This window comes from Arachis ipaensis, chromosome B6 (assembly GCF_059453495.1).
Source record: "Arachis ipaensis isolate K30076 ecotype BB chromosome B6, ASM5945349v1, whole genome shotgun sequence".
In the NCBI taxonomy this organism is placed as follows: Eukaryota; Viridiplantae; Streptophyta; class Magnoliopsida; order Fabales; family Fabaceae; genus Arachis; species Arachis ipaensis.
In genome coordinates this window covers 2,459,983-2,484,741 of record NC_142441.1, presented here as the reverse complement: position 1 = coordinate 2,484,741, position 24,759 = coordinate 2,459,983, and the positions used below count along the sequence as shown (strand labels likewise).

At 36.9% G+C, this 24,759-nt stretch overlaps 4 protein-coding genes across 7 annotated transcripts; all 4 read left to right on the top strand.

Moving 5' to 3' along the window:
• Window positions 1-132: 132 nt before the first annotated feature.
• LOC107645162 (small nuclear ribonucleoprotein SmD1b) lies at window positions 133-2,208 on the top strand. The gene is made up of 4 exons (XM_016349127.3): window positions 133-260; window positions 374-450; window positions 1,576-1,767; window positions 1,880-2,208. The coding sequence occupies exons 1-4, from the start codon at window positions 247-249 to the stop codon at window positions 1,939-1,941; spliced, it is 345 nt and encodes a 114-aa protein (XP_016204613.1). The 5' UTR covers window positions 133-246; the 3' UTR covers window positions 1,942-2,208.
• Window positions 2,209-2,939: 731 nt separating this feature from the next.
• LOC107645163 (outer envelope membrane protein 7) lies at window positions 2,940-3,438 on the top strand. Its single transcript, XM_016349128.3, has one exon. It carries the CDS (start codon window positions 3,082-3,084, stop codon window positions 3,286-3,288), a length of 207 nt encoding a protein of 68 aa, XP_016204614.1. The 5' UTR covers window positions 2,940-3,081; the 3' UTR covers window positions 3,289-3,438.
• A 558-nt stretch (window positions 3,439-3,996) lies between these two features.
• On the top strand, window positions 3,997-8,039 carry LOC148554413 (uncharacterized). Its single transcript, XM_088489315.1, has 2 exons — window positions 3,997-6,735; window positions 6,821-8,039. Exons 1-2 carry the CDS (start codon window positions 6,381-6,383, stop codon window positions 7,846-7,848), a joined length of 1,383 nt encoding a protein of 460 aa, XP_088345441.1. The 5' UTR covers window positions 3,997-6,380; the 3' UTR covers window positions 7,849-8,039.
• Window positions 8,040-19,394: 11,355 nt separating this feature from the next.
• Window positions 19,395-22,173, top strand: LOC107645164 (F-box protein At2g27310). 4 transcript variants are annotated; one of them, XM_016349130.3, is made up of 3 exons: window positions 19,395-19,722; window positions 20,965-21,317; window positions 21,492-22,173. In XM_016349130.3, exons 2-3 carry the CDS (start codon window positions 20,981-20,983, stop codon window positions 22,100-22,102), a joined length of 948 nt encoding a protein of 315 aa, XP_016204616.1. In that variant the 5' UTR covers window positions 19,395-19,722; window positions 20,965-20,980; the 3' UTR covers window positions 22,103-22,173. The 4 variants fall into 4 exon arrangements, with proteins under 4 accessions (XP_016204616.1, XP_088345612.1, XP_016204615.1 ...); XM_088489486.1 differs by having other exon boundaries at window positions 19,428-19,722; window positions 20,969-22,173; XM_016349129.3 differs by having other exon boundaries at window positions 19,431-19,722; window positions 20,965-22,173.
• The last annotated feature ends 2,586 nt before the right edge of the window (window positions 22,174-24,759 follow it).

Here is a 24,759-nt window from a genome sequence, read left to right as displayed (position 1 = left end):
ATATATTACCAATTTTATTAATAGAAATGTTAAATATTAACAAATTTATCATAAATAATAAATTAATTAAACATATGCCCCTCCCAATTTCTGAATTTTCAAATTTCATATATATTTAACATTTAACTTTTTTAATTATTTTGAGTCGTTCATATACAGCGATTGTCGTTTTGGAGCCCAAAACCACACTCGCCTCCTTTCAGCTTTCGTCTTCCTTCGGTCTCTGCCACTGCCACCATCATCACCATGAAGCTCGTTAGGTTTCAACCTCTCTCTCTCCCTCTCTCTCTCTCCGCGTTTCTTTCACTTTTTACTGTTTCTCTTTGTTTTCGTGCAATCTGATGCTGGAAGCTCTCTGTGAATATTCGTGCAGGTTTCTCATGAAGTTGAACAACGAAACCGTTTCAATCGAGCTCAAGAACGGTACTATTGTCCACGGCACTATCACAGGTTCATCTTTTTTCTCCCAATGTAGTTCTTTGCCTTTTTGGATTTTGTTGCTTCTTTTTGTTAAACCCTAGCTTGGTTTCATGATTCAACATTTCTGATTTTGCATTGCTGCATTGTTAGTGTTTCATTCCATTTGCCAATTGCATATTGAAATCATGCTCATTGGTTTGGTTTCCGAACTGCTAAACCTAATGCAGTTCCTGAGTTCTAACTGGCATTACCAGAATTTTTGTGTTAGTTATTCCTTTATTGAAACTGGCAGCCATGTATGAATTAGGGTTTGTCAGTGGATATTGTCTCTTCCACTTGCATTCTGTATTCAATATCCAATTGATTCCATAGATGTCGTTCTCTCCAAGCAGGAGGCAGATTTTGTTGTTTATAATCTATTTCTTTTCAGTTTGAACTCTGAATTACACATTCTTCCTTAAGTGCTGGGTAGTTATGGTGTGATACCAGTACTAGCTCTGTCTCTTATTCATGGGCAATCTATCATCTCAGTAGGGTGGGAACTTTTTTCATTGGCCTAACATCTTTCAACTTATGATGTAACTAATATGTTTTGGAATCCCTATTTTGGTTTTCTCTAAAGTGGAGCAGAATAGAGGGTGATATTTTGTTTCCTGGAGTTGGTTGTAGTTCCTCTAGTTCTTTGTATGCTTGACAGTTTTAAGCATATCTCAAATACTATCCCTTATGTCACGTTGAAGTAGATCTTTGCATATAAACTTGCTATAGGCTAGGATTTAGTTTAAGCTACATAAGCATGAGACATCCAAGTTGCAAAATATTTAGATAATTGTATCTTTTGTAGTGTTGAATTTTGGGGTGCCTGAAACATAGGTCTGAACACTATCATGCAATGTTTATAATTAGTGAGTGAACATCGTTTGTGAGAGTTGTAAGTCTACAATTGAGCAACACATTGCTAGTTTGCTACTTTCTTATTGTTCAAAAGTTGAAAACTATCTAATTAAGCAATCATCACCTCACCTTTTATCTAGCAAATACATATTGGTCATGTCTTTCTATTTGATGTCTCTTAGCCTTTTTTCTTGGGGGATGGAGATGGAAAATACTTTGTTGTACTTGTACTGATCCTGGAAATTTGTTGCTATGCTACAGGTGTTGATATCAGTATGAATACACATTTGAAAACCGTTAAACTAACCCTGAAAGGGAAAAACCCAGTGACTCTGGATCATCTTAGTGTGAGAGGCAACAACATTCGTTATTACATCCTTCCAGACAGCTTGAATCTCGAGACTTTACTAGTTGAAGAGACTCCAAGAGTCAAGCCCAAGAAGCCAACTGCTGGTACTGTATATTCTTTTGTTGACACTGCCACATTTTTCCAAAGAGACTACTTGTGTTTACGTTGCCTGTTATTTGGGATTTCTGGTTTTCAAAGTTTTTATTTCATTTGCAGGGAAGCCGTTGGGGAGAGGAAGGGGAAGAGGACGTGGGCGTGGACGTGGTCGTGGCCGTTAAGTTTCATGTCGCAAGTTTTGTGGCATTGGTTGTATACCCTTTTGTAGGAAAATTTTTCAGGGCTATTTCAAAGACATCCAAGGAGTGTTATTATTCATTAGTCATGACTCTGTCAATGTTGCTATTTTCTTATCAGTTATTTCTAGTGTATAATTCCTTCCTGTAGGGTAATGCCTGATTCCTCTCAACTGAAACATTCCTATATATGTAGCTTTGGGATAAGGTGAAGAAGTTAAAGGAATTAATGGGGATTGCCCTTGCCTCGTAGTCGTGGTGGTTGTGTTAAGACCTTATATACTTTGGACCTCAAACCTTACATTCTTTTAACTTTTAAGGGATTACCATGTGGATTAATCTTATGCCACATCAAATGAGGATACTTTCGGCATGTTAAGAAATGGATTACTTTAAAATGGTACAATCCTTAATGGCTAGAGTGGAAGCGACTTTGGTAGGAGCTAACTATGATAATCTTCTAGTCTCAGAAGAGATATTAACGAACACTTTCTGGATAGCAAAAAGGGCAAATAGATTAGACCCAACTGAATCAATAGAGCTAAACTATGATAAATCATGGCTCGTTGAACGAATTAGGCTAGATTAGATAACTAGATCAAACCAAATTAGATTGAATCAAGTGACTAGATTAAACCGATTAGAATAATGATTGTGCAGGATTTACCTTTGACATTCAACATGATATGAAATTCATTTTATTGTTAAGCGAAAAAATGAAAGATTTCGTAAATTTGTACATTCAAGAATTTGATAGTACATATGAATAAAAACATAGTACTCAAATTTCGAGACTTATTTGTTTCTATCTTATCAATTGGATAGATTAATGGGATGTCCCGGCACCACAAATTAGTAAAGGGAGGATAAAAAAGACAAATAAGTTAACCATGGGTCAAAATGAATGAGTTAAGGGTATCAATGTTGTCGTATAGTGTAAGGAAGAATAGAGGAAAAGAACGAAGAAATGGGATGGGGAAATTGTGGCAGTGACTAATTTGAGAGTAGAGACCAACCATCTCACACACGCAACCACCATAACAATCCCCCATCCCCCACACTCTTTGATACTACAAAAACACAAGGCACGTGGCACACTCAATCAAGAACAAGAAGAAGAAGAAGATGGGAAAGGCGAAAGATGCGGTGGTGGTTGTTGGAGCCCTAGCGTTGGCGTGGGCCGCCATAGAGCTGGCCCTGAAGCCGTTCCTGAGCAAGGCCCGGTCCGACATAGACAAATCCGACCCGGCTCGAGACCCCGACGATGACGCCGTTCCTCCGGCCGAACCCAAACCCCTGGATCCCCCTGCTCCACCTGCACCTGACGCTTGAACCCAGGTGGTGTCTGCCTTATTTCTTTTCCCTCTTTCGAATCTGTTATGTATTCTGGACAATCATCCAACTCTCTTTCTTCTTCTCTTTATTGGAACATTGGACTCACTAGGATGCAATGCAATACCGCCTTATTCCTATTCCTCTTTATTGAATTCTCTTATCTCATGTTCCAATCGCAGAATAATCAAATCAACTACTCAATCTTTTTTTGTCATCTTACGAAATCAATCATTGCCTTTATCATGAAAATCGTATTACAATTTGCGCCGATTACACAATCATTACAACAAACAGCAAGCAACTACGTTCATTTGTATCTCTTTTGTTAGAGATTTGGTTTAGATACACCAATTATCACTTTACATTTTTTTTTTTTTTTTTACAGAAGATAAGAGAATCCAACTCGCGACCTCTTTAATTGAGTATGGGTTTGAGATATAACTCATTGGAATTATCACTTTACATCTTCTTACAGATTTTATTGAAGTAATTATCCAATTTTATAACTCTTAATGTATATATTATATACTTTTTATTTAGTAGTTTTTTTATATCAATCGTATAAATTTGTTACTCTAACAATTAGTGGTACCATGTCAACCAACTCTAACTTAAATGACATAATTTTTTATATTTATCTAAAGAATTATATTATGTAAATATTAAAATTAGTTATCAGTATAAAATATATGTTAAAATATAAATATATATAAAAATAAATTAATTATATATATACAAATATATTAATAGCTGATTTTAGAAGTTGATTTTAATCTACCAATAACATTTTGTTTCTTAAATATCTCGAATTTAAATCTCTACTTTAGAAAAAAAAATAGCGGTACCATGTACCGTATACACATGAATTAATCTAAAAGTACTTAGGCTGACATGAATAGGATCATCTGATCATGTATGTCATCATATCATAATATGCATGCAAACATACATACATGTGAAGAGCAACAAAATCTCTTCGTGGGGAGAGGGGAGACTCCTAACCTTGAGATCTTCCCTCACTGCTTGGCCACCTGGATTAGGAGTAATAGCAGATATCATTTTCTTAACCTAATTTAGGTAACCTAAGGGAAACTATTTTAGTTTTAAACTTTATGGTGTTAGGCTAATTTTTTTTATATTGATTAAATATATGTGTAATATATTGTTATTGAAAAATTATGTTTTTTTTATATGGTGTTTTATTCAAATTGGACGGTCCGATTTGTTTGATAAAAAAAATAAATTACAAATCGGAAGGTTCGATTTGCTTGAAGAAAAAATTAAACTCCAAATCGGAGGGTACGATTTGTATTTTTTATTTTTTTATTTGTTAAAATAAAAATTGGACGGTCCGATTTTAACATTAAAATTTTTTTTATTTTCAAAATCACAAATCGGACCGTCCAATTTGTGATTGTTTGTTTAAAAAACAAAACAATGTAAACAAATCGGTGTCTCCGATTTGTGTCATCCCATAGCCAAATAAAACACCCCTCTCCTCACACCATATTGTCATACACATTTTTCTCTCCCACACGAAAAATCAAAAGCGACGGTGTTAATGTTATTCATTTAAAAAAAAACCTTATATATATATAGGTGTTGCGGTAGGTAACCGGAGATTAATGGACTGGATGGCGTTGGTTGGCCCAATCGTCTGAGGGAGGAAGCCTTTGAGAGGGTCTGCGCCTTGGGGGCCTCCGTCCGACTTGTGAGTATGAATGAATGGGGGGTGGTACCTGCAAGGACACTCCGATGCCTAAGTCAGCAAGAGTGTTAGCCGGTCTAGAGAGTATTGGGACTTAGAGATACCTGAGGGGTGTCAGTGTATTTTATAGTGGTGAACCAATAACCACCGTTGGAGTAGTGCCACTTTTCTAGGGTGTTAACCGTCCCTTTATCTTAGGGAAGTTAAGATATGGCTCGTGGAAGTGGTTAGAGAGATTCTAGGGGCAGTTACTCATTCAAATGAGTGATTATCTGCCAGCTAACCCTCGTTTCCGACTTCTTTAGAGCAAGTCGTGACGAGTATCGACTTCGTAGTGGCTGATCTGGTGAAAGGTGAGGTCAACCCTTTGGGTTGGGCCTTTTTACTTGGATCCTGGGCCTTAATCGTTGGGCCAGGGTATGAACAGTGCCCCTACTCGAGCCCAATTTCTCTTTAAGATTTGGGTTCGAGTATACCACTTGGGGTTGTAACCGACTTGTTGGAGGACCGACGTGATGCTCTGAAACCGACGTGACTTTTCGTGACCTTTTGGTTCTAGTAGTTACGTCTAATCAAGCGTCGTGTCCGTTAGGGATGTGTGTAGGGATTGATGGTCTTGGTAACGGTGCATTTTCATTAATGACTGCCCCGTTTTTACCATAGTGTCCCTAACGTACTTATAAATACTTTCCCTCTCTTTCATTGTTTAGTTTCTGCGATTTTTCAAATTTCCCCTTCATTCGTTCGTGCTGCATTCTCGTATCTTCGAAGGCTTTTGTTTCCTCCAACCCTCATTTCCAGATAAAGGTTAGTTCTTTTTGGAACATGCTTTTCTATTTGCATGCCTTTATTTTGTAGATAGGTTGGTTTGTAGACTTTAGTTCCGTATTCCCTCCCTTTAGAGACCGTGTCTTTTATTTTCCTTTTCTTTTTTTCCTTTGTAGGTTTTTGTTACCTTTTTAAGAAAAAAGAAATGGCTTCCGTAGATGTCCTTTCTCAGTGGGTTGATGTCACGGTCCTAGGGGAGGAACCCTCGGTCGATACTGATTTTATCACCCACCTTCGTACTCACCACAGAATTTGTACTTCCGAGGAGGACGAGCCGAAGTATGAGTTGGTAGTCCCGGGTCCTGAAGACCGGGTTTGCTTTGGGAGGGCCAATGAGGCGGCCTCTCATTTTTTCTTTATGTATGAATGTATGATCACCCGTTTGGGTGTTTTTCTTCCTTTTTCAAACTTTGAGATGTCTGTTTTGCATCACTGTCGAGTTGCCCCTACCTAACTTCACCCCAACTCTTGGGGTTTTTTGAAAATTTATCAATTTATTAGCCAATCTTTGGAGTTCCCGACCTCTTTGAAGATTTTTTTCTATCTCTTTCACATGACCAAACCCTTCAGTGGGCTGAACAATAAGCAACAGTGGGTATCTTTCCGAGCCATACAGGGTCGGAGAGTTTTTACCCTTTTTGACGAATCCTTCCATGACTTTAAAAATTATTTTTTCAAAGTTCAAGCTGTAGAGGGTCACCACCCCTTTTTTCTGGATGATAACTCTTCTCCCCGACTTCCTTTATACTGGCTGGAGGCCTCCCCTTGCGAGAAATATGGTCTGGACGACCTGGACGAGGTAGAAGCAGTCATTGTGGGGTTCCTTCGAGAAGTGTGGGGGAGAGCCCCATATTTGGACACTAAAAAGTTTCTCCAGGGGTCCCCGACCTATGTCCAGGCACAGCTAGGTAGCTTTTATTTGTTTGTTAGATTACCGACTTGTCTGATTGACCTTCCCGACTTGTCTTAATCTATTATCTATTGTTTTTTCAGAGATGGCGAAGACAAACTCTCAGGAGTCTTACCAAAGAGTCCAGGAGGCTAAGGCAAGGTCTCGCGCCAGGACTGGTGGCGCTAGGGCGGTTATTTCTCCTCCTCCTCCTCCTCGAAACGTTGGGACTCCCTCTCAGCCCATTGTGATTTTTTCTTCAGCTTTCTCTCAGCCGCCCCCCTCTGCCCGATCTTCTCCTGAGCCAGAGAAGAAGAAGCGCAAGACTTTAGAGTCTGGCTCTTCTGGTGAGGTTAAGGCGGATGCTCTTGCATTCGTCCGAAAGAACATCTATCCCCATGCTCGTATAAGCATGGATGATGTTTCTGTTCGGCGCCACCTTACCACTCTGGTTGAGGAGAGCCTCAAGGCGGCGGGAGTTTGCGGCAAACTCTTAGATATTTTTGAGAAGGCTCCTCTCAGCTCTTTAGGGATGACCTCGAGGGTCGAGGAGCTGGAAGGAAGGCTTCTTTTATGTCAAGAGCAGGAGAGGGAGTTGAAGGAGGAAGTCGCCAAGTTGAAAGAGGAGAGGGATAGCCTCCGGGAGAAGGAGAGGAAATTGCAAGCCCAGTGCAACATGGAGGTGGGCTTGAGGAAGACAGCACAGGACAGCTACCAAAGTTTATTTAATGATCTTGTGTCTGTGAAAAATGAGCTGCTGAATTCTCAGAGGGCCTATACCGAGTTGGAGGACTCTATTGCTGATGGGGCTGAGGAGGCTTGGAGGATCTTTAGGGAGCAGGTCGGAGTCATTGCTCCTGGCCTGGACCTTTTCCCTTTAGATCCTGATAAAGTTGTCATTGATGGTGCCATTGTGGATCCCCCTGTCCCCGAGATTATTTCCGAGTCAGAATTGAAGACTCGGGGGCAGAGAATTATAGAGTCCCCTCCTCGCCCTAAGGACGCTCCGAGTTCTTCTACAGTTCCTCCGACTTCCTCTTCGTCTCCTATGGATGCCTCTCTTCCTGGTCCTGGCGGCGTTCTTCCTGACTCTGGTGGTGGTGATCCATCTACTCTTCTTCCTAAAAAGTAATTTGTTGGCTATTTTGGGGGCCCGGCCTGTGGGTCCCCCTTTTTTTTAAACTTCTTTATTTGTGTTGGTGGTGATGTTCTGAACAATTTGCTTTTGGCCTTATAAGGCCGTAAACAAATCATTTAAAATACCCTTTTTTAATAAGGGTTTAAGTTAAAAAATAAATACCCTTTTTGGATAAGGGTTTAAGTTACCTTATGCGTGCATGCTTTACTGATTGCGATTTTTTCGAATTCCCCTTGATCTTTTCTGGAAAACCTTTTCTTTGGCTTGTCTGTCTTTCTGAACCTTTTAGTTTCAAGGATCTTTAGGACAGCCTTTTAATTTTTCTTTGTTTTTTTCCTATCTCTTTCGTTATTCCTAGTACTCAATTTTGTTTTATTGAGTTTTCATGACTTAGGTTATTTTTGCGATTCGTTTTCTATTTCTACTCGGTCTTTTCATTTCGACTTATGAGTCGGAATGTTTCCGAGTTTCTTACGATCACCGTTTATAACCTCTTTACACCAACTTGTACCTCGTCGTTTTATCCTGACGACCATCTAGGTCGGTTCATGGGATTTTCACGTTTTGTCGAGCTTAAGTCGGCGCGTTTCGTAGAAAGAGAAAACAACAAAGGAATTTAAGAGATATTTGTAAAAAAGATCTTTATTAATTGGGGAGGTACTTTATTGCTGCTAAGGATTTTTGACAGTCTATTTCCCTTAGCCCCTACTATGATGCCTCGTTAAAAACCCTTCTCCAGAAAAAACCCTTTGGTTTTGGGAAAAAATCATGAAGTTGGGAAAAGAGTACATCATGGGGTAGAGTTCGCTTTTAGCTATAGTACCTTTTCATATTACAAGCATGCCACGACCTTGGTAACTCGGTGCCGTCCAGGTCGGTCACTTTATAATAGCCTTTTCCTAAGACCTCATTGATTTTGTATGGTCCTTTCCAATTTGCAGCGAGTTTTCCTTTCCCTGATTTGTTGACTCCAATGTCGTTTCTGATCAAGACCAAGTCACTTAGGGTGAATGCTCTTCGAATGACTTTTTTGTTGTATCTTGTGGCCATCCTTTGCTTCAACGCTGCTTCTCTTATTTGGGCTTCTTCTCAGACTTCGGAGAGCAAGTCGAGCTCCTCTTTGTGCCCCTGTATATTTCCGATCTCGTCATGGAGAATCACTCTTGGGCTTTGCTCGTTGACTTCTATTGGGATCATGGCTTCTACCCCATAAACTAGTCGGAAGGGTGTTTCTTCAGTGGCGGATTGGGGGGTTGTCCTGTAGGCCCATAGCACTTGTGGGAGCTCTTCAGCCCAGGCTCCTTTTGCATCTTGTAGCCTTTTCTTTAGCCCTGCCAGTATGACCTTGTTGGCTGCCTCGGCTTGCCCATTGGCTTGCGGGTGTTCCACCGAGGTGAACTGGTGCTTGATTTTCATACTGGCTACTAGGCTTCTAAAGGTAGAGTCGGTGAACTGGGTTCCATTATCTGTTGTAATGGAATAGGGTATCACATATCTTGTGATGATATTTTTGTAGAGGAACCTCCGACTTCTCTGTGCGGTGATGGTGGCCAATGATTCTGCTTCTATCCATTTTGTGAAGTAATCTATTCCCACTATCAGGTATTTGACTTGTCCTGGCGCCTGGGGAAAAGGACCTAATAAATCCATTCCCCATTTTGCAAAGGGCCATGGAGAAGTGATGCTGATGAGCTCCTCCGGGGGAGCCACATGGAAATTTGCATGCATCTGGCATGGTTGACACTTTTTCACAAATTCGGTCGCATCTTTCTGCAAGGTCGGCCAGTAGAATCCAGCTCGGATCACTTTCCTGGCTAGTGACCTTGCTCCGAGATGATTTCCGCAGATCCCACTGTGGACTTCTTCCAACACTTCGGTGGTTCTTGAGGTCGGTACACACTTTAATAATGGTGTTGATATCCCCCTTCTGTAGAGGATATTTCTCACCAAAGTGTAATGTTGTGCTTCCTTCTGGATCTTCTTAGCCTCTTTCTCCTCCTTGGGGACGATGTCGAATTTCATGTATTCGACCAAGGGGTTCATCCAACCGAGGTTTAATCCGACTACCTCGAGGACCTCTTGTTTGTCTTTTTCTTTTACTACGGAGGGTTTCTGGAGAGTTTTCTGGATCAGGCTTCTGTTATTCCCTCCTGGCTTGGTACTTGCCAACTTGGATAGGGCGTCTGCTCTGCTGTTTAGATCCCGAGTTATGTGTTTGACCTCGGTTTCTGCAAAGCGCCCAAGATGTTCCAGAGTTTTTTTCCAAGTACCTTTTCATATTTGGGTCCTTTGCCTGATACTCTCCACTTATCTGGGAGGTCACCACTTGCGAGTCGCTGTATATCATCACTTTTGTAGCACCGACTTCTTCCGCCAGCTTCAATCCAGCAATCAAGGCTTCATACTCTGCCTGATTATTTGAAGCTGGGAATTCAAATTTGAGGGAAACTTCTATCTGGGTTCCTCTTTCATCCACCAATATTATGCCTGCACCGCTTCCTGTTTTGTTTGAGGATCCATCTACATAGAGTTCCCATGCAGTTGATTTTTTCTCTTGGTCTCCTGCGTATTCGGCGATGAAGTCGGTGAGGCACTGGGCTTTAATCGTCGTCCGAGTTTCATACTTCAAGTTGAACTCGGAGAGCTCTATTGCCCATTGAACCATTCTCCCTGCAACATCCGTCTTTTGGAGGATTTGCTTCATGGGTTGGTTCGTGCGGACTCTTATTGTGTGAGCTTGAAAGTAAGGTCGTAGCCTTCGTGAGGCTACCACTAAGGAGTAGGCAAACTTCTCTAGTTTGTGGTATCTTAGCTCAGGGCCTTGTAGAACTTTACTGATGAAATATACTGGGTGCTGTCCGACCTCGTCTTCTCTTATCAGGGCCGACGAGACGGCCTTGTCTGCTACAGATAAGTATAGGACGAGGTCTTCCCCAGCTGTAGGTCGGGCCAGAATAGGAGGTTGGCTCAAGAATCTTTTGAACTCCTGGAACGCCTCCTCGCATTCAGGAGCCCATTCGAATTGACATCCCTTTCTCAATAAGGAGAACAGTGGAAGGGATTTTAGTGCTGATCCTGCCAAGAATCTGGAGAGGGCTGCAAGTCGGCCATTCAGCTGCTGGACCTCTCTTAAACAAGTCGGGCTTTTCATCTCCAGGATAGCTCTACACTTGTCGGGATTAGCTTCAATCCCTCTTTGTGTTAGCATAAACCCTAGGAATTTTCCTGCCTCTACCGCGAAGGCACACTTTGCGGGATTTAGTCTCATCCCGTGTAACCTTATGGTGTCGAAGACTTGCGAGAGGTCTGCCAAGAGGTTGACTTCTTTCTTGGTCTTTACCAGCATGTCGTCGACGTATACTTCCATTAGGCTCCCAAGGTGAGAGGCAAACACCTTATTCATCAGTCTCTGGTATGTGGCCCCATGAATGACAAGTATTGATACCCCGAGCTGGAGTCTACCAGGGTGTCAATACTTGGCAGTGGATAAGGGTCCTTGGGACAGGCCTTATTTAAGTCGGTATAGTCGACACACATTCTCCATTTACCATTTTGTTTTTTGACTAGCACTACATTGGCTAGCCATGTTGGGTACTTGACTTCTCTGATGAAGCCGGCTTCTAGGAGCGCTTGTACTTGCTCTTCTACTATTAGGGCTCGTTCTGGGCCGAGCTTGCGTCTTCTTTGTTGTACAGGTCTGGACCCCGGGTAAACCGAGAGCTTATGAGACATGAGCTCGGGGTCTATCCCAGGCATGTCGGAGGCCTTCCAGGCGAAGAGATCGGAGTTAGCTCTTAGGAGCTTAGTCAACCCTTGTTTTAGGGTTTCCCCTAGGTCGGCCCCTATGTGAGTATTTTTTCCCTCCTCTTCGCCGACCTGTATCTCCTCGGTTTTTCCTCCCGGTAGTGGACGCAGCTCCTCTTTAGCCCTTGCACCTCCGAGCTCTACTGTGTGAACTTCTCTGCCTTTTTCTCTCAGGTTTAGGCTTTCATTGTAGCATTTCCTTGCCAATTTCTGATCTCCCCTTACCGTTGCTATTCCCGCTGAGGTCGGAAATTTCATACAAAGGTGAGGAGTGGATACCACCGCTCCGAGTCGATTAAGGGTAGCTCTGTCGATTAAAGCATTATATGCTGACCCTACATCGATGACTATGAAGTCTATACTTAGAGTTTTTTATTTTTTCCCTTTTCCAAAAGTGGTGTGGAGGGGCAAAAATCCCAGTGGCTTTATGGGCGTGTCGCCTAATCTGTACAAGGTGTCGGGGTAGGTTCTTAACTCTTTTTCATCCAACCCTAGTTTGTCGAAAGCGGGCTTGAAAAGAATGTCCGCTGAGCTTCCTTGGTCTACTAGGGTTTTGTGGAGATGAGCATTTGCTAGGATCATAGTTATTACCACTGGATCATCGTGTCCAGTGATTATTCCTTGCCCATCTTCTTTTGTGAATGAAATGGTGGGGAGGTCGGATGACTCTCCGCCGACCTGGTAGACTCTCTTGAGATGCCTTTTGCGAGAGGATTTGGTGAGTCCCCCTCCCGTGAACCCTCCTGAGATCATATGGATATGTCTCTCCGGGGTCTGTGGTGGTGGGTCTCTTCTATCCGCATCATCTCGCTTTCTCTTCCCATGGCTGTCCGACATTTCTATGAGATATCTGTCAAGCCGACATTCTCTAGCCAGCTTTTCTATCACATTTTTGAGGTCGTAATAGTCATTTGTGGAGTGACCATATATTTTATGGTACTCACAATAGTCGCTGCGGCTCCCCCCTTTTTTATTTTTAATGGGTCTGGGGGGTGGCAGCCTTTCGGTGTTACAAATCTCTCTGTATACATCTACTATAGAAACTTTCAGAGGAGTATAAGAGTGATATTTTCTTGGTCTATCTAGAACGAGTTCTTCCTTCTTCTTGGTTTCCCTTTCCCTCTCTTTTGTTGAGGGAGGGTGCCCAGGTCGCCAGCTCAGGTCTCTCAACTTAGCATTTTCCTCCATGTTGATGTACTTTTCAGCTCTTTCCTGTACATCACTTAGAGAGATGGGGTGTCTTTTGGATATGGACTGTGAGAAGGGACCTTCTCTGAGCCCATTGACTAACCCCATTATGACTGCCTCGGTGGGCAGGTCTTGAATCTCTAAACATGCTTTGTTGAACCTTTCCATATAGGCTCGTAAGGATTCTCCGACCTCCTGTTTTATTCCCAGGAGGCTTGGTGCATGTTTTACTTTGTCTTTCTGGATAGAGAACCTCATCAAGAACTTCCTTGAGAGGTCTTTAAAACTGGTAACCGACCTCGGGGGGAGGCTGTCGAACCACTTCATCGCCGCTTTCGACAAGGTTGTCGGAAAAGCTTTGCATCGCGTAGCATCAGAAGCGTCGGCCAGATACATCCGACTTTTAAAATTGCTCAAATGATGCTTTGGATCAGTGGTTCCATCGTAGAGGTCCATATCGGGGCTTCTAAAGTTTCTCGGAACTTTTGCCCTTATTATGTCCTCACTAAAAGGATCTTCCCCCCTAGGGGCGACTCTTCTCTACTGTCACGGGAGTTCCGACCTTTGAGGGGGATTCTAACTTTAAGAGTTTTTCCTCTAATTCTTTTCGTCGATCCATCTCCTCTCTTAGGTGCTTTTCTATCTCCCTTTGTCGCTCCCGTTCCTGTTCTAGTTGTTCCAAACGACTTTGGTGGACATGGACTAATCCCATAAGTTCAGTTGCGTGGGACTGTCCGTCCTTCTCTGACTCACGGCCTTCTGAGGAATTCACCTTCGGGGTTTTGACTCTGGAGGTTCCTTCTTTGTGTTGATCGTTGGTTTCCTGATGGAGGGTTAGGTCCGCGTCATTATTTCCGGTATCCAGATTCTCTTGTTCAGAATCTGTTTCCACATGACCCTCTTCAGGGGATCTGTCCGCCATCACTCGTTGATCTCTCGGGTCCCCGGCAACGGCGCCAATGTTGCGGTAGGTAACCGGAGATTAATGGGCTGGATGGCGTTGGTTGGCCCAATCGTCTGAGGGAGGAAGCCTTTGAGAGGGTCTGCGCCTTGGGGGCCTCCGTCCGACTTGTGAGTATGAATGAATGGGGGGTGGTACCTGCAAGGACACTCCGATGCCTAAGTCAGCAAGAGTGTTAGCCGGTCTAGAGAGTATTGGGACTTAGAGATACCTGAGGGGTGTCAGTGTATTTTATAGTGGTGAACCAATAATCACCGTTGGAGTAGTGCCACTTTTCTAGGGTGTTAACCGTCCCTTTATCTTAGGGAAGTTAAGATATGGCTCGTGGAAGTGGTTAGAGAGATTCTAGGGGCAGTTACTCATTCAAATGAGTGATTATCTGCCAGCTAACCCTCGTTTCCGACTTCTTTAGAGCAAGTCGTGACGAGTACCGACTTCGTAGTGGCTGATCTGGTGAAAGGTGAGGTCAACCCTTTGGGTTGGGCCTTTTTACTTGGATCCTGGGCCTTAATCGTTGGGCCAGGGTATGAACAATAGGTATAGGAGTGTATTTCGAGAGACAATATCTGCTTGAAATTATATGATATTAAAATTAGTTAATGATCAAATTTATCTTTAAAAGATTATTCATTTTTTAAATTAGTTTTTGAAATATTTTTTTAGTCAAATTCACCTTTTAAAAATTTTTAAGTTAGTCGCATTAGTCTTTCTATAAATTCTGTAGTTGAGGACGTTAGAATTTGTTTATTATGTGATACATAAAGTGATATCACACTACACATATATGTAAAATTGTAAATATAATATCCGTAATTAATTGACTTTAGAATCATTTACTCGTATAAACACCTAACATAACCTCAATATAATTTTTTTCTCAACAATAACATAATAAAATACTAGTAAGAAGAATTAAATTATAACAATAATACATATTTTTACCCTCTATTAATAGAGAAGAAGTAATACTCTTAAACCAGGCCCATATTCCTTATAAATTTCACGTAAAAATTATATCATATATCCGTCCAAAAAAAGAATAAGAATACAATTGGTGTTGGTCAACTGTGAAGAGCTTTAGACCACGGGGGAGGAATCAAGTGAGATAAATAAGATGAGAAGATACTACATCTAGCTCAAAACCTTAAGTATTAAGTTAATGAGTCTCTCATCTTATAAACTCCTCACTTTTTCTTATTTTCTTTGATGTGGAACTAACTTCAATACTCCTCACACTTGCAATATTAGCAATCTCCCCCTCAAGTGTGAGTCTCCACATCAAGCATCAACTCCCCATCTTTCTAGCTCCTCCGCCACATGAGTATTCATCCATCACACCGCCGCAAAACACTACGGGACACGTCGCCCGAACCACCTTTGCCGGGAAGGCTTTCGATGCTTCACCTTGAATACCCCTTAAAACCAGACCGATTAAATCATTGGCTCTGATACCACGGTGGCCCAACAGTGGTATCAGAGCCGATGGTTAATCGGTCTGGTGGTTTTAAGGAGTATTCAAGGTGAAGCATCGAAAGTCTTCCCGACAAAGGTGGTCTGGGCGGCGTGTCCCGTGGTGTTTTGCAGCAGTGTGATGGACGAATACTCATGTGGCGGAGGAGCTAGAAAGATGGGGAGTTGATGCTTGATGTGGAGACTCACATTTGAGGGGGAGATTGTTAATGTTGCAAGTGTGAGAAGTGTTGAAATTAGTCCCACATCAAAGAAAGCAAGGAAGAGTGATGAGTTTATAAAATGGGAAACCCATTAACTTGATACCTTAAAGTTTTGAATTGAATGTGGTGTCTTCTCATCTTATTTATCCCACTTGATTCTTCTTAAAAATCTCCCCGATGGTCGAAAATTTTCCACAATTAGCCCAACAAATAATAGAGTTTAAATTGATCAAAATCTTAAGTTGGCAATTGCATTTATATATACTTTGACTTGTCAAACATATCAATTTCTATAATTTTTTATAATCTTCTTGCTCTTGCCAAAACATTAATGAATTCAATTTGTACTTTTTCTTGGACACTTGAGTATGAATTGTCATATAAAACTTTTATAAATTTCTAGCAATCTCTAATAATTTTAATTCTACTTAAAATTTTTAATTTGGTTATTGGTAATCGATAAATTTAGTTTAATTTTCAACAATTTGACTCAATTGATTATTGATATTCAATTGATTATTGACATGATAAGTTACGAAATTATATCAAATGAGTCTAATTAACTCATGAGATTGGGATTAGAGTTTAGCAAGTGAAAAATTATTTGATTAAATTTTATAAATTTATCATGTCAATAGTTAATTAGGATTGTCAGTGTGTGTGTTGTAGTATCACTTAATATATCACGTCAATAAATTTAATGTCATTAGCTATAAAATTATTGGAAAGACTAACATAATTAACTTAAAATTATAGACAAATTTAATTAAAAGAATCTTTCGATAACCAATTTAAAAAATATGTGATCTTTTGTGAATGAATTTGATCATTTACTTATCTTAAAATACAAGTGCCTCCATTAATTTAGTTTGCTATATCTATAAATATAATAAAACAATCTTTTACTCTATGCAAAAATTCTTTCAAAAAATTCATTTATTAATACTTTTGCATCTTTCATGCAACTTCTCAAATGACAATGATTGGACTTGCAGTTTGTCAATACTAACACTTTTTGAAAAAATAATCTCTCAATCTCTTATTTAACTAAAAGGAAGAACCAAATATATCATCATTTGGTATTTACTCATCATTAATAGTTTTAGTAAATTATTCCTTAACAAATAGATCAATTTCAAGTATTGAATGAGTGGCACCGACTGTGAAGGGAAGACAGAATCTTTAGACCCCAGCCCGGCAGCCCCTACAAAAAACAACAGACATTACAAAATGATCAAAGTAGAGAGGTTTGGTTGGTCATAAATATGATCACAAGTGCAATTATGATAGATCAAGAGAACTTCACCTTCCTCTTTACACTCTCTTATATATTGCTTCCTTTATATAATTATATCACACTCACACCCTTGAGAACATTCGAGATTTATGCGCTGATAGCGACCCTTGAAAATTTTTAGTATCATGCTGATCAATAATATTTAGGAAACAAAAAAAAAAAATCAAAATAGTTTAAATTTATTTTATTTAAAATTTATTAATTATTATAATTAATAAATATTAAATAATATAAGTTTAGTTTTTTTTCCTCTAATATTATAACTTAGTAATTTATGATCACTATAATTTTTTTCTTAGAATAAATTTAGAGATTTAACTTTATCTTATTTTTTTATATGTAATTTTTGGCAACGTAATTGGCAAAATAAAACCCATTTGATCATTTCACGAGGTTCTATTGCGAAGTAGAGTTTTTTTTTTTTATAATCACAATAACACATTATGGTGTCCGTAGTGCTATGGACGGACGGATCCAGAAATGATATTATGGGGCCAATAATACATATAATATTAAAGATTATGTAATATAAAATGTATTATAAAAATATATGGATAGAGAATATATTTTAAAGTGAAAAAATATGTGTATATTTTTTACTTAAAATTTATTGATAATAGAATTTGTGTCAAAATTTTCAACAATTTTTTTCAATATAATTAAAAGATAATTAGCAAGAAATTCATTTTTTATTTTGTTTCTAAATTATTTTTCATAATATTTATAGTTGAAAAAGATCTCTTAATTGTAGCAGTTAAAACAGAGAGAATTAATACCAAACGAATAAAAAAAAGGCCACAAAAAGAAAAAGAATTCACTTTATGAGATTTAAAAATTTTATTTAATTAAAAAATATTAGTAATAATATCTTTTTTAGATTTTTTTAAATATTGTTACTTATTTTTTAGATATTAAAAATTATTAATATTTAAATTAGACTGAACTTTTATTTATATTATACTAAATACTAAATATTTTTTTAAAAAAAATTAAATTATACATAATAACTTATTACTGTTAAAAAGAATTGGGAGGCCGAGACTGCCACTCGCCCCCTTATGTCCGTTCCTGTTGCTATGAAGATAAAAAATCAAAATTTATTTTATTTAATATTTATTAATTATTATAATAATTAATAAATACTAAATAAAATAAATTACGACTATTTTTTGGCTGATTTTTTTTTGGTTAACTTACGAACATTTTTCCATTATGGTGTTAGGATATTAATTTTACGTAAACGTGCAACTTCTCCCATATATATTTGGGTGGAATTTAAAATATTTTATTTATTTAAATAAAAACACCAAAAATATTATATATGCTTAGTTCGTGATTATGAAGCTATATCGCAGCTCACTCTCTTTTACCAAGCACGAGAAATTAAATATATTTTATTAATTAGTTTTTTCACTTTCTGTATCCCTCTTGATTTTGTAGTTATAAAGTTCCCATTCTATACCAAACAAGACTTAAAACATTAAAAGAATGTGACCAGGTTTACATCATTTTGGTTTACCCATGAACTTGGTGGACAGTGACAAGAGAAACAGATATTTTATCATTGCTAACCATTTTTATTTTCAAAGTAAATAATAATATGACAATAATCAAACAATAATTCAAATAAACAAATAAATAGTTTGATAATAAATAATGTACACTTCCCATTTTTAAGAATATAAAAGTTTGACATTTTTTTTCAAGTTTAGATATGGTTTAAAAATAGAACATTTATCTTTCGATAAAACACATAAATAAAATTCTAGAAATTGTTCACTTGTTAAAAATTTTGAAGAAAAATAAAAAAAATAAAGTAATCATATTTATTCTTAAATTTTAAATTTTTAAATCATAAATTCTTCTTTGTTTTGCTTTTATTTTCTCTAAAATTTTAATTCACAAGCAACTTTTAAATATATATTTATGAATTTAATTAACAAGTGTCTTAAAAACACGTATTAAAATTATTAATTGATAAAATATTAAAAATTTAAACTTTTAATATATGGAGACCATTTTAATAAAGACATTAAAAATATCTTTTTTTAAAGACGTTTACATGTGTCATGTTATTATTAGATATTTTTATTAAATTGGTTAATAATTTATTTTTTAATAAACCAAAACAAAATCGATTTATTATAGCAATAATAATAAACTCAATTATTTGCATTATAATTATTAAATTCGATTTGATTCGATCGAATTACACAATTTAAACCGAATATCTTTAAACTTTTTGGTAAAAAGACAAATATATCTCTGATTTTTTGTTTTGTAAACATTTAAATCTTTAAAATTTTTAAAATACAATTAAATCTCTAAACAAAATAGTCACCAAAAAATCTCTAAACAAAATTAAGTTTTTGTTATTGTTATAAAAAAATCGGTTTTATTATAATTTGTTAAAAATTTAAAATAACCGATTCATTAATACGTCCAATAATAATATGAAACGTAATCATCTTTATAAAAAGACGTTTTAAGCGTCTTTATGGAGTATCCATAATATATTTATTACATCTTTATTAAAATACAAAATTCAAAAACTTTCATCACTACTAAAGTCATATTTTATTAGGTACAGTTTATAAGTAACTAGCTACTAGCTAGCATGATGTAAATTAAGGAGAAAAACTAATAAAAATTTAATGAGCATGATGTGGCAAAATTTTATATGGTAGATTGAAGAAAACGTAGGAAATTGATGACCCCAAGATGAGGACTCTCAAGAATTTAGATTACTGCAAATGAAAATGAAACTAAAATTGAAAGGGATCTTTGATCTTCTCTCAGCAACAATAATAATATAGTGTTTGGGTGTTACCCTTTGCTCCAAAGTTCACAACTTTGCATTCTTCTCTCACTTTCACTTTGCCTCTGCCTCTGTCTCTGACTTTCCATTGTTGTTCTTCTTCCTCTGTGCCTTCACATTTTTTCAGGTTTGTTGTTTCTTTTGTGTGTGATGCAAACATAAAGGTATATACTTGTTGAGTTTTACATTCTGTTAAGAAATTTTGTGGATATTGCATAGTTTGGTTGGTATTTTGCATGTTCTGAGATTGCAATGAACTTGTTCACATTCTTCTGAGCTTGTGTTTAATGATTATGTTATATGGTACTGGCAGATATTTTCACAATATTCTTTCTTTCATTGTTTCATGACTTGTGTTGTTCTTGTCCTGCTATGTTCTTATTCCTTCTATTAATGTCATTAATCCCAAAAGCAACCATTTGGTTTGAATTTCAACCTTCTGATTATGTGTTTCAATTGCCAAAGTTTTATAATTCTGTTTTTATTTTTTGGACAAAATCAGAAATTATCTTAAATTTTGTCTCTACTAAACAGGAAAATTTTGAAGTTATTGGCTCTGTGTCTTTCTCCAAAGTCCAATTTTTATTTATTTATTTATTGTTATTATTATTTTTTCTGTTTTTTGTCCTCAAATGTCTCTGCCTTCTGTATCTCATGATGGGAACCAAATATTACCTTAGTGATTTCAATTTGATTAAGTTTATTCTAGATTAGAACTATCCTGTGAATTGGGGTCTCTATAGGTTGAGCTTCGAAATTGTTCAGGAATTTTTTTCCATGGGCTTTGCATGCAGTGAACTTGCTTTGGAAGAGTGTTATAACATCTTGTTCTTATGAGGTTTGCTCACACCCTTTTGGATGTTGTTTAATTTGAGTTTGAATTCCAATAAGGTCTTGGACTCTTGACTTTGTTTGAAACTATATTCTCATTTCTGTATATATACATATATTCCAGTTTCTTACTGACTTTGTTCTAGCATCTTAGGCAACCACTCGAATCGGAATCTGGGTTGGGATGTTTCCTGCCTCATGTTACATTCTGTGATTCTGTATTAGGAATTAGACTTTTCTTTTTCCTTGTGTTTTCTGTTGCAAATGGTTTTTCTGGTAAAGGTGATTTTTTTCCCCCCTTTTTGGTCCTACCTTATTTTGGAGTTATATAGCTTTAATACCTCAAAACAGTTAAAACCTTGAATATTATGTACATTGATGTTCATGCCACTGCAATGCTTGAATATTGAATGTCTAAGGATGAATTACAGAATTAGTCAGTTAAATGGTTTGTCATTTCAATGTAATTTAGTCTTGTTCATGTTAGTGAAACATTATATGCCCCTTTGATTCTTATTTGATATATGTGTTTTGACAGTTAGAGTGTTATCGCCATGTCAGTTGCACCGGTTGAGAGCATCCCCTCTTTAAGTAGTGACCTCTTCTATGACATACTGCGAAGGCTTGATGGCGCGACATTGGCAAGCGCGGCGTGCACCTGTGCTGCACTTTGCTCCATCTCAAAAGAAGAGAGTTTATGGGAAAATGTATGTTCATCTATGTGGCCTTCAACCAATAGGGAAGATGTCAAAAGTTTAATCTCTTCTGTTGGTGGATTCAGAAAATTCTATGCAGACAGTTTTCCACTTATTGTGAACAAGGATGTTATGGAGTTTCATCACAACAACTACTTTGAGTACCCTGATGATTGGACCGAAGCCGAATATTATGGTGATGTGATTGAATCAGAGAGCATCTCTCCATCTAACTTTGTTTCTATTGTAGATATTAGGTTCAAGGAGAAACCAATCTGTTCCAAAGTTCTGTTGGGTATTCCAAATGCAAATGGCTATGATGATTGGTTCTATAACTGCCCTTTTCAGATTGATATTCTTACTTATGCAGATAGCGAAGGCAACAACGATGGCGCCGTGAATCTTTCCATTTCTGATGGTCTGCCAGCAATTACATCCATGGAAAGGGAAAAGAAAGATGGGAAGCTTTGGAAGGAGCTTAGCAATGGACTCAGGCTTAGTTGGATTGTAGTAAACAGAAAAATCAAGCAAGCTGCAAATCTTTCTAGTTGGTTTCCTCTTGGTGGCCAAAGGCATTGGCCAACAGATAATGATTTTGTAGTCCGGTTCGGATCGATTCTCCCGGCCGAGGAAATTCTTCCTTGCCAAGTAGTGGAGTGCATCCTTATCATGAAGTTTAGAGTTGTCCACACAGAATCAGAGGGGATTCAAACTAGTCTTAAGTTAACTGAATTGAGCATGCAATTGGAAGACATGGAAGGTGCTCATGTTAATGGAAGAAACAGTTTGCATATTCTTAAGAAAGCACTTAGTTGCCAAAGGAGCAAAAACTATGGTGATGCACTTGAGTCTTGTCACATGTATTCAAAGGTGCAGAATGAGTTGAAGAAGGAAAAGATGAGAAATGAAAATAGGTTGGATAGGCTTTGTATTCTGAGTGGCATTGCTGCTTTTATGACATTCTGGTACTGTGTCCTGTGAAAATGGTGCTTCACTTCATAGTTTAACATAACATCTGCTAATTATGCTTCCTCTAACAAAATTTGTTATCATATTGCCAACTTCCATCTTGGGTGATTTTCCTTGCTTCTACTAAAGAATTAAATTAAGGTGGAAACTCAAATGCAGATAACTTCATGTGAAGTTGATAGTTGAGAGTTGTTAAATAATTTGATAGATTTGACTAAATTATCATCAAACGGCCCTAAGCTATCAACTTTACATGAAGTTAATGGTTAACTGCACCTAAATTTTTACCTTAAACTAATATCCTAATAATCCTAGGGCGTGTTTGATTGGGAGGATAAAATCGAACATAAATTTCTTCGACTATGTTACGTGTACACCAAAATCAGCCACCAGTGTAAAATACATATTGTAATACAAATATACATTAAAAATAAATTAAACCAAACATGTATTTATATACAAATATACTGGTAGTTTGTTTTATTGGCTGATTTTGATATATGAATAATATTTTTGTAGTTACTTAGATTAATTTTATTGGGATATAAATTCGCCAGAAGAATTTTATTGAATTTATCTTTAAACGCTTCTTATTAAATAAAGAGTGTTAGGACTAAAAGTTGAAGATTTAGGATTTTAGGATTTAAAATATTTTATTTCTTATTTTTTACCTTTAATAATATTAGAGAAAAGAACAAATAGGTCTTTGACCTTTTGAACCATGGATATTTAAACCCCTGAAGATTTAAAAATATATTTAAGTCATTGACTTTCTAAAACCTGAACATATCGATTTTTGGGTCTAATTTATCTCATTTTAAAAACTCTTTCACGTGCGCATCCATGTATCGGTCAGGTCAATACAACTGAAGTTACATTTGATTTTTTCGTTGGGTCTGATAGACCCAAGTGAACAGAAGAATCAATTTGTCCAGATTTTGAGAATGTCAGAGACTTAATTGTATTTTTAAATCTTCGAAGACTTAAATATCGGTAGGCCAAAAGATCAATGATTTATTTGTCCTTTTCTCATAATATTATATGTGCATGTTAACATTGGTCAATTCATTGTGATTGAGTGAAGCTACAAAACTTACAAGGAAATCATGAAAGACCATCCTCATGGTTTAAAGGTTGTGTAAGTAATAAGAATTCAGCACCTCATTGTACTCTTCCTTTAAACTTTGAAAACGAGATAATACTCAATTTAGTCCCCGAACTTACACGCGAGTCTCAATTTAGTTCTTAAAGTTTCAATTGCCTCTATTTAGTCCCCAAACTTTGTGAACATAACTCATGTTAGTCCTTGAAACAATTTTTAACATACAAACGTTAACGGAACACTGTCGTGACAGTCGGATGCCACACTAAACTTTGTCAAATGATGACGTTTTCGTTTTGGCACTCAAATAACCTAAAAACAACATCCTAAATGGTGTTTATTAAAATTTTACCTAACAAAATAAGTAATACAATGTCGTTTTTGAGCTATTTAAATGTTAAAACCAAAACTGCATCATTTTACAAGTTTTAACGTGACATATGATAGTCTACAACAGCACTCTATTAACGTTTTTATACTAAAAATGGTCTCGGGAACTAATATGAGGCACGTTTATAAACTTCGGGGACTAAATAGAGGCAATTGAAACCTCAGGGACTAAATTGAGTCTCGCGTGTAAGTTCAGGGACCAAATTGAATATTATCTCCTTTGAAAACTGTCTAACCAATTACACCATAACTAAGCTTGACTCATAAATGTCTTCTGGTCAAATGCAACCTTATTTCTTTCTTCTTTTTTTTTTTTTTACTTTTGGTTTTGTTTAAAGGTGGGACAGTGGTAGTTATTAGATTGGGGGTATATTTAGTCATGGCAGTTAGTTAGTAGGTGGAATATTTAGTCACATGTCCTATGCTTGTAAATATGCATATCACCAAACTACTAACAACTTTAACTTATCAATTCCCTTTCAATTTCACTCTTTTTTGTTCACTTGTGGGGTTTAATTCTAAAGAAATATTATATTACAACTTTACAAGGTCTTCATAAGACAATCATACTATGAATATATATGATCATGCATGTGTTAAACCTGATGCAAGCCAAAAACTATAATATTATAAACAAGAGTATAATTAGGTAGTGTTTGTTTTTAGATATTGGAACTAAAATTGGAATTGGAATTCAGTATTATGTTTGGTAGTTAAAGACTAGAATTAAAATTTCAGTTCTGAGACACAAAATTTTAGTCATTTCAATATTTCTAAATAATGAGAATAAAAAATACTAAAATTTCTAAAATTAAATACTAAAACTTTAATGATATTTTAAAAAATATATATATTTTTATTTAATTATTTAAATTTTAAATCAATCACTTAATTTTTATATTTATCTTAAATTAAATATAATAATTAATCATAAATACATAATTCAATTCAATATATTTTATACTAAATATAATATAAAAATTTAATTTAATCTTAATTTTTTAATTTCTATTTCCTAATTCCGACATCTCAATCTTAGTCTCTCTTTTAAATGCAATATTAAAGAATAGAGAGACCTTATAATTGAAAACAAAATACTGATAGCACCGTCAATTTAATTAGTTTATTTCGTCAAGAAAGATTCCCATAAAATTGAATAATCAGGTACCGTTTTTGG

Excerpts from the sequence above, each read along its gene's own strand:
- LOC107645162 (XM_016349127.3), top strand. Across the intron at positions 451-1,575 it reads TGTCCACGGCACTATCACAG|GTGTTGATATCAGTATGAAT; the intron begins GTTCATCTTTTT and ends GCTATGCTACAG. Across the intron at positions 1,768-1,879 it reads GCCCAAGAAGCCAACTGCTG|GGAAGCCGTTGGGGAGAGGA; the intron begins GTACTGTATATT and ends TTTCATTTGCAG.
- LOC107645163 (XM_016349128.3), top strand. The coding sequence starts at position 3,082 with ATGGGAAAGGCGAAAGATGCGGTGGTGGTTGTTGGAGCCCTAGCGTTG.
- LOC148554413 (XM_088489315.1), top strand. The coding sequence starts at position 6,381 with ATGACCAAACCCTTCAGTGGGCTGAACAATAAGCAACAGTGGGTATCT. Across the intron at positions 6,736-6,820 it reads CTATGTCCAGGCACAGCTAG|AGATGGCGAAGACAAACTCT; the intron begins GTAGCTTTTATT and ends TTGTTTTTTCAG.
- LOC107645164 (XM_088489486.1), top strand. The coding sequence starts at position 20,981 with ATGTCAGTTGCACCGGTTGAGAGCATCCCCTCTTTAAGTAGTGACCTC.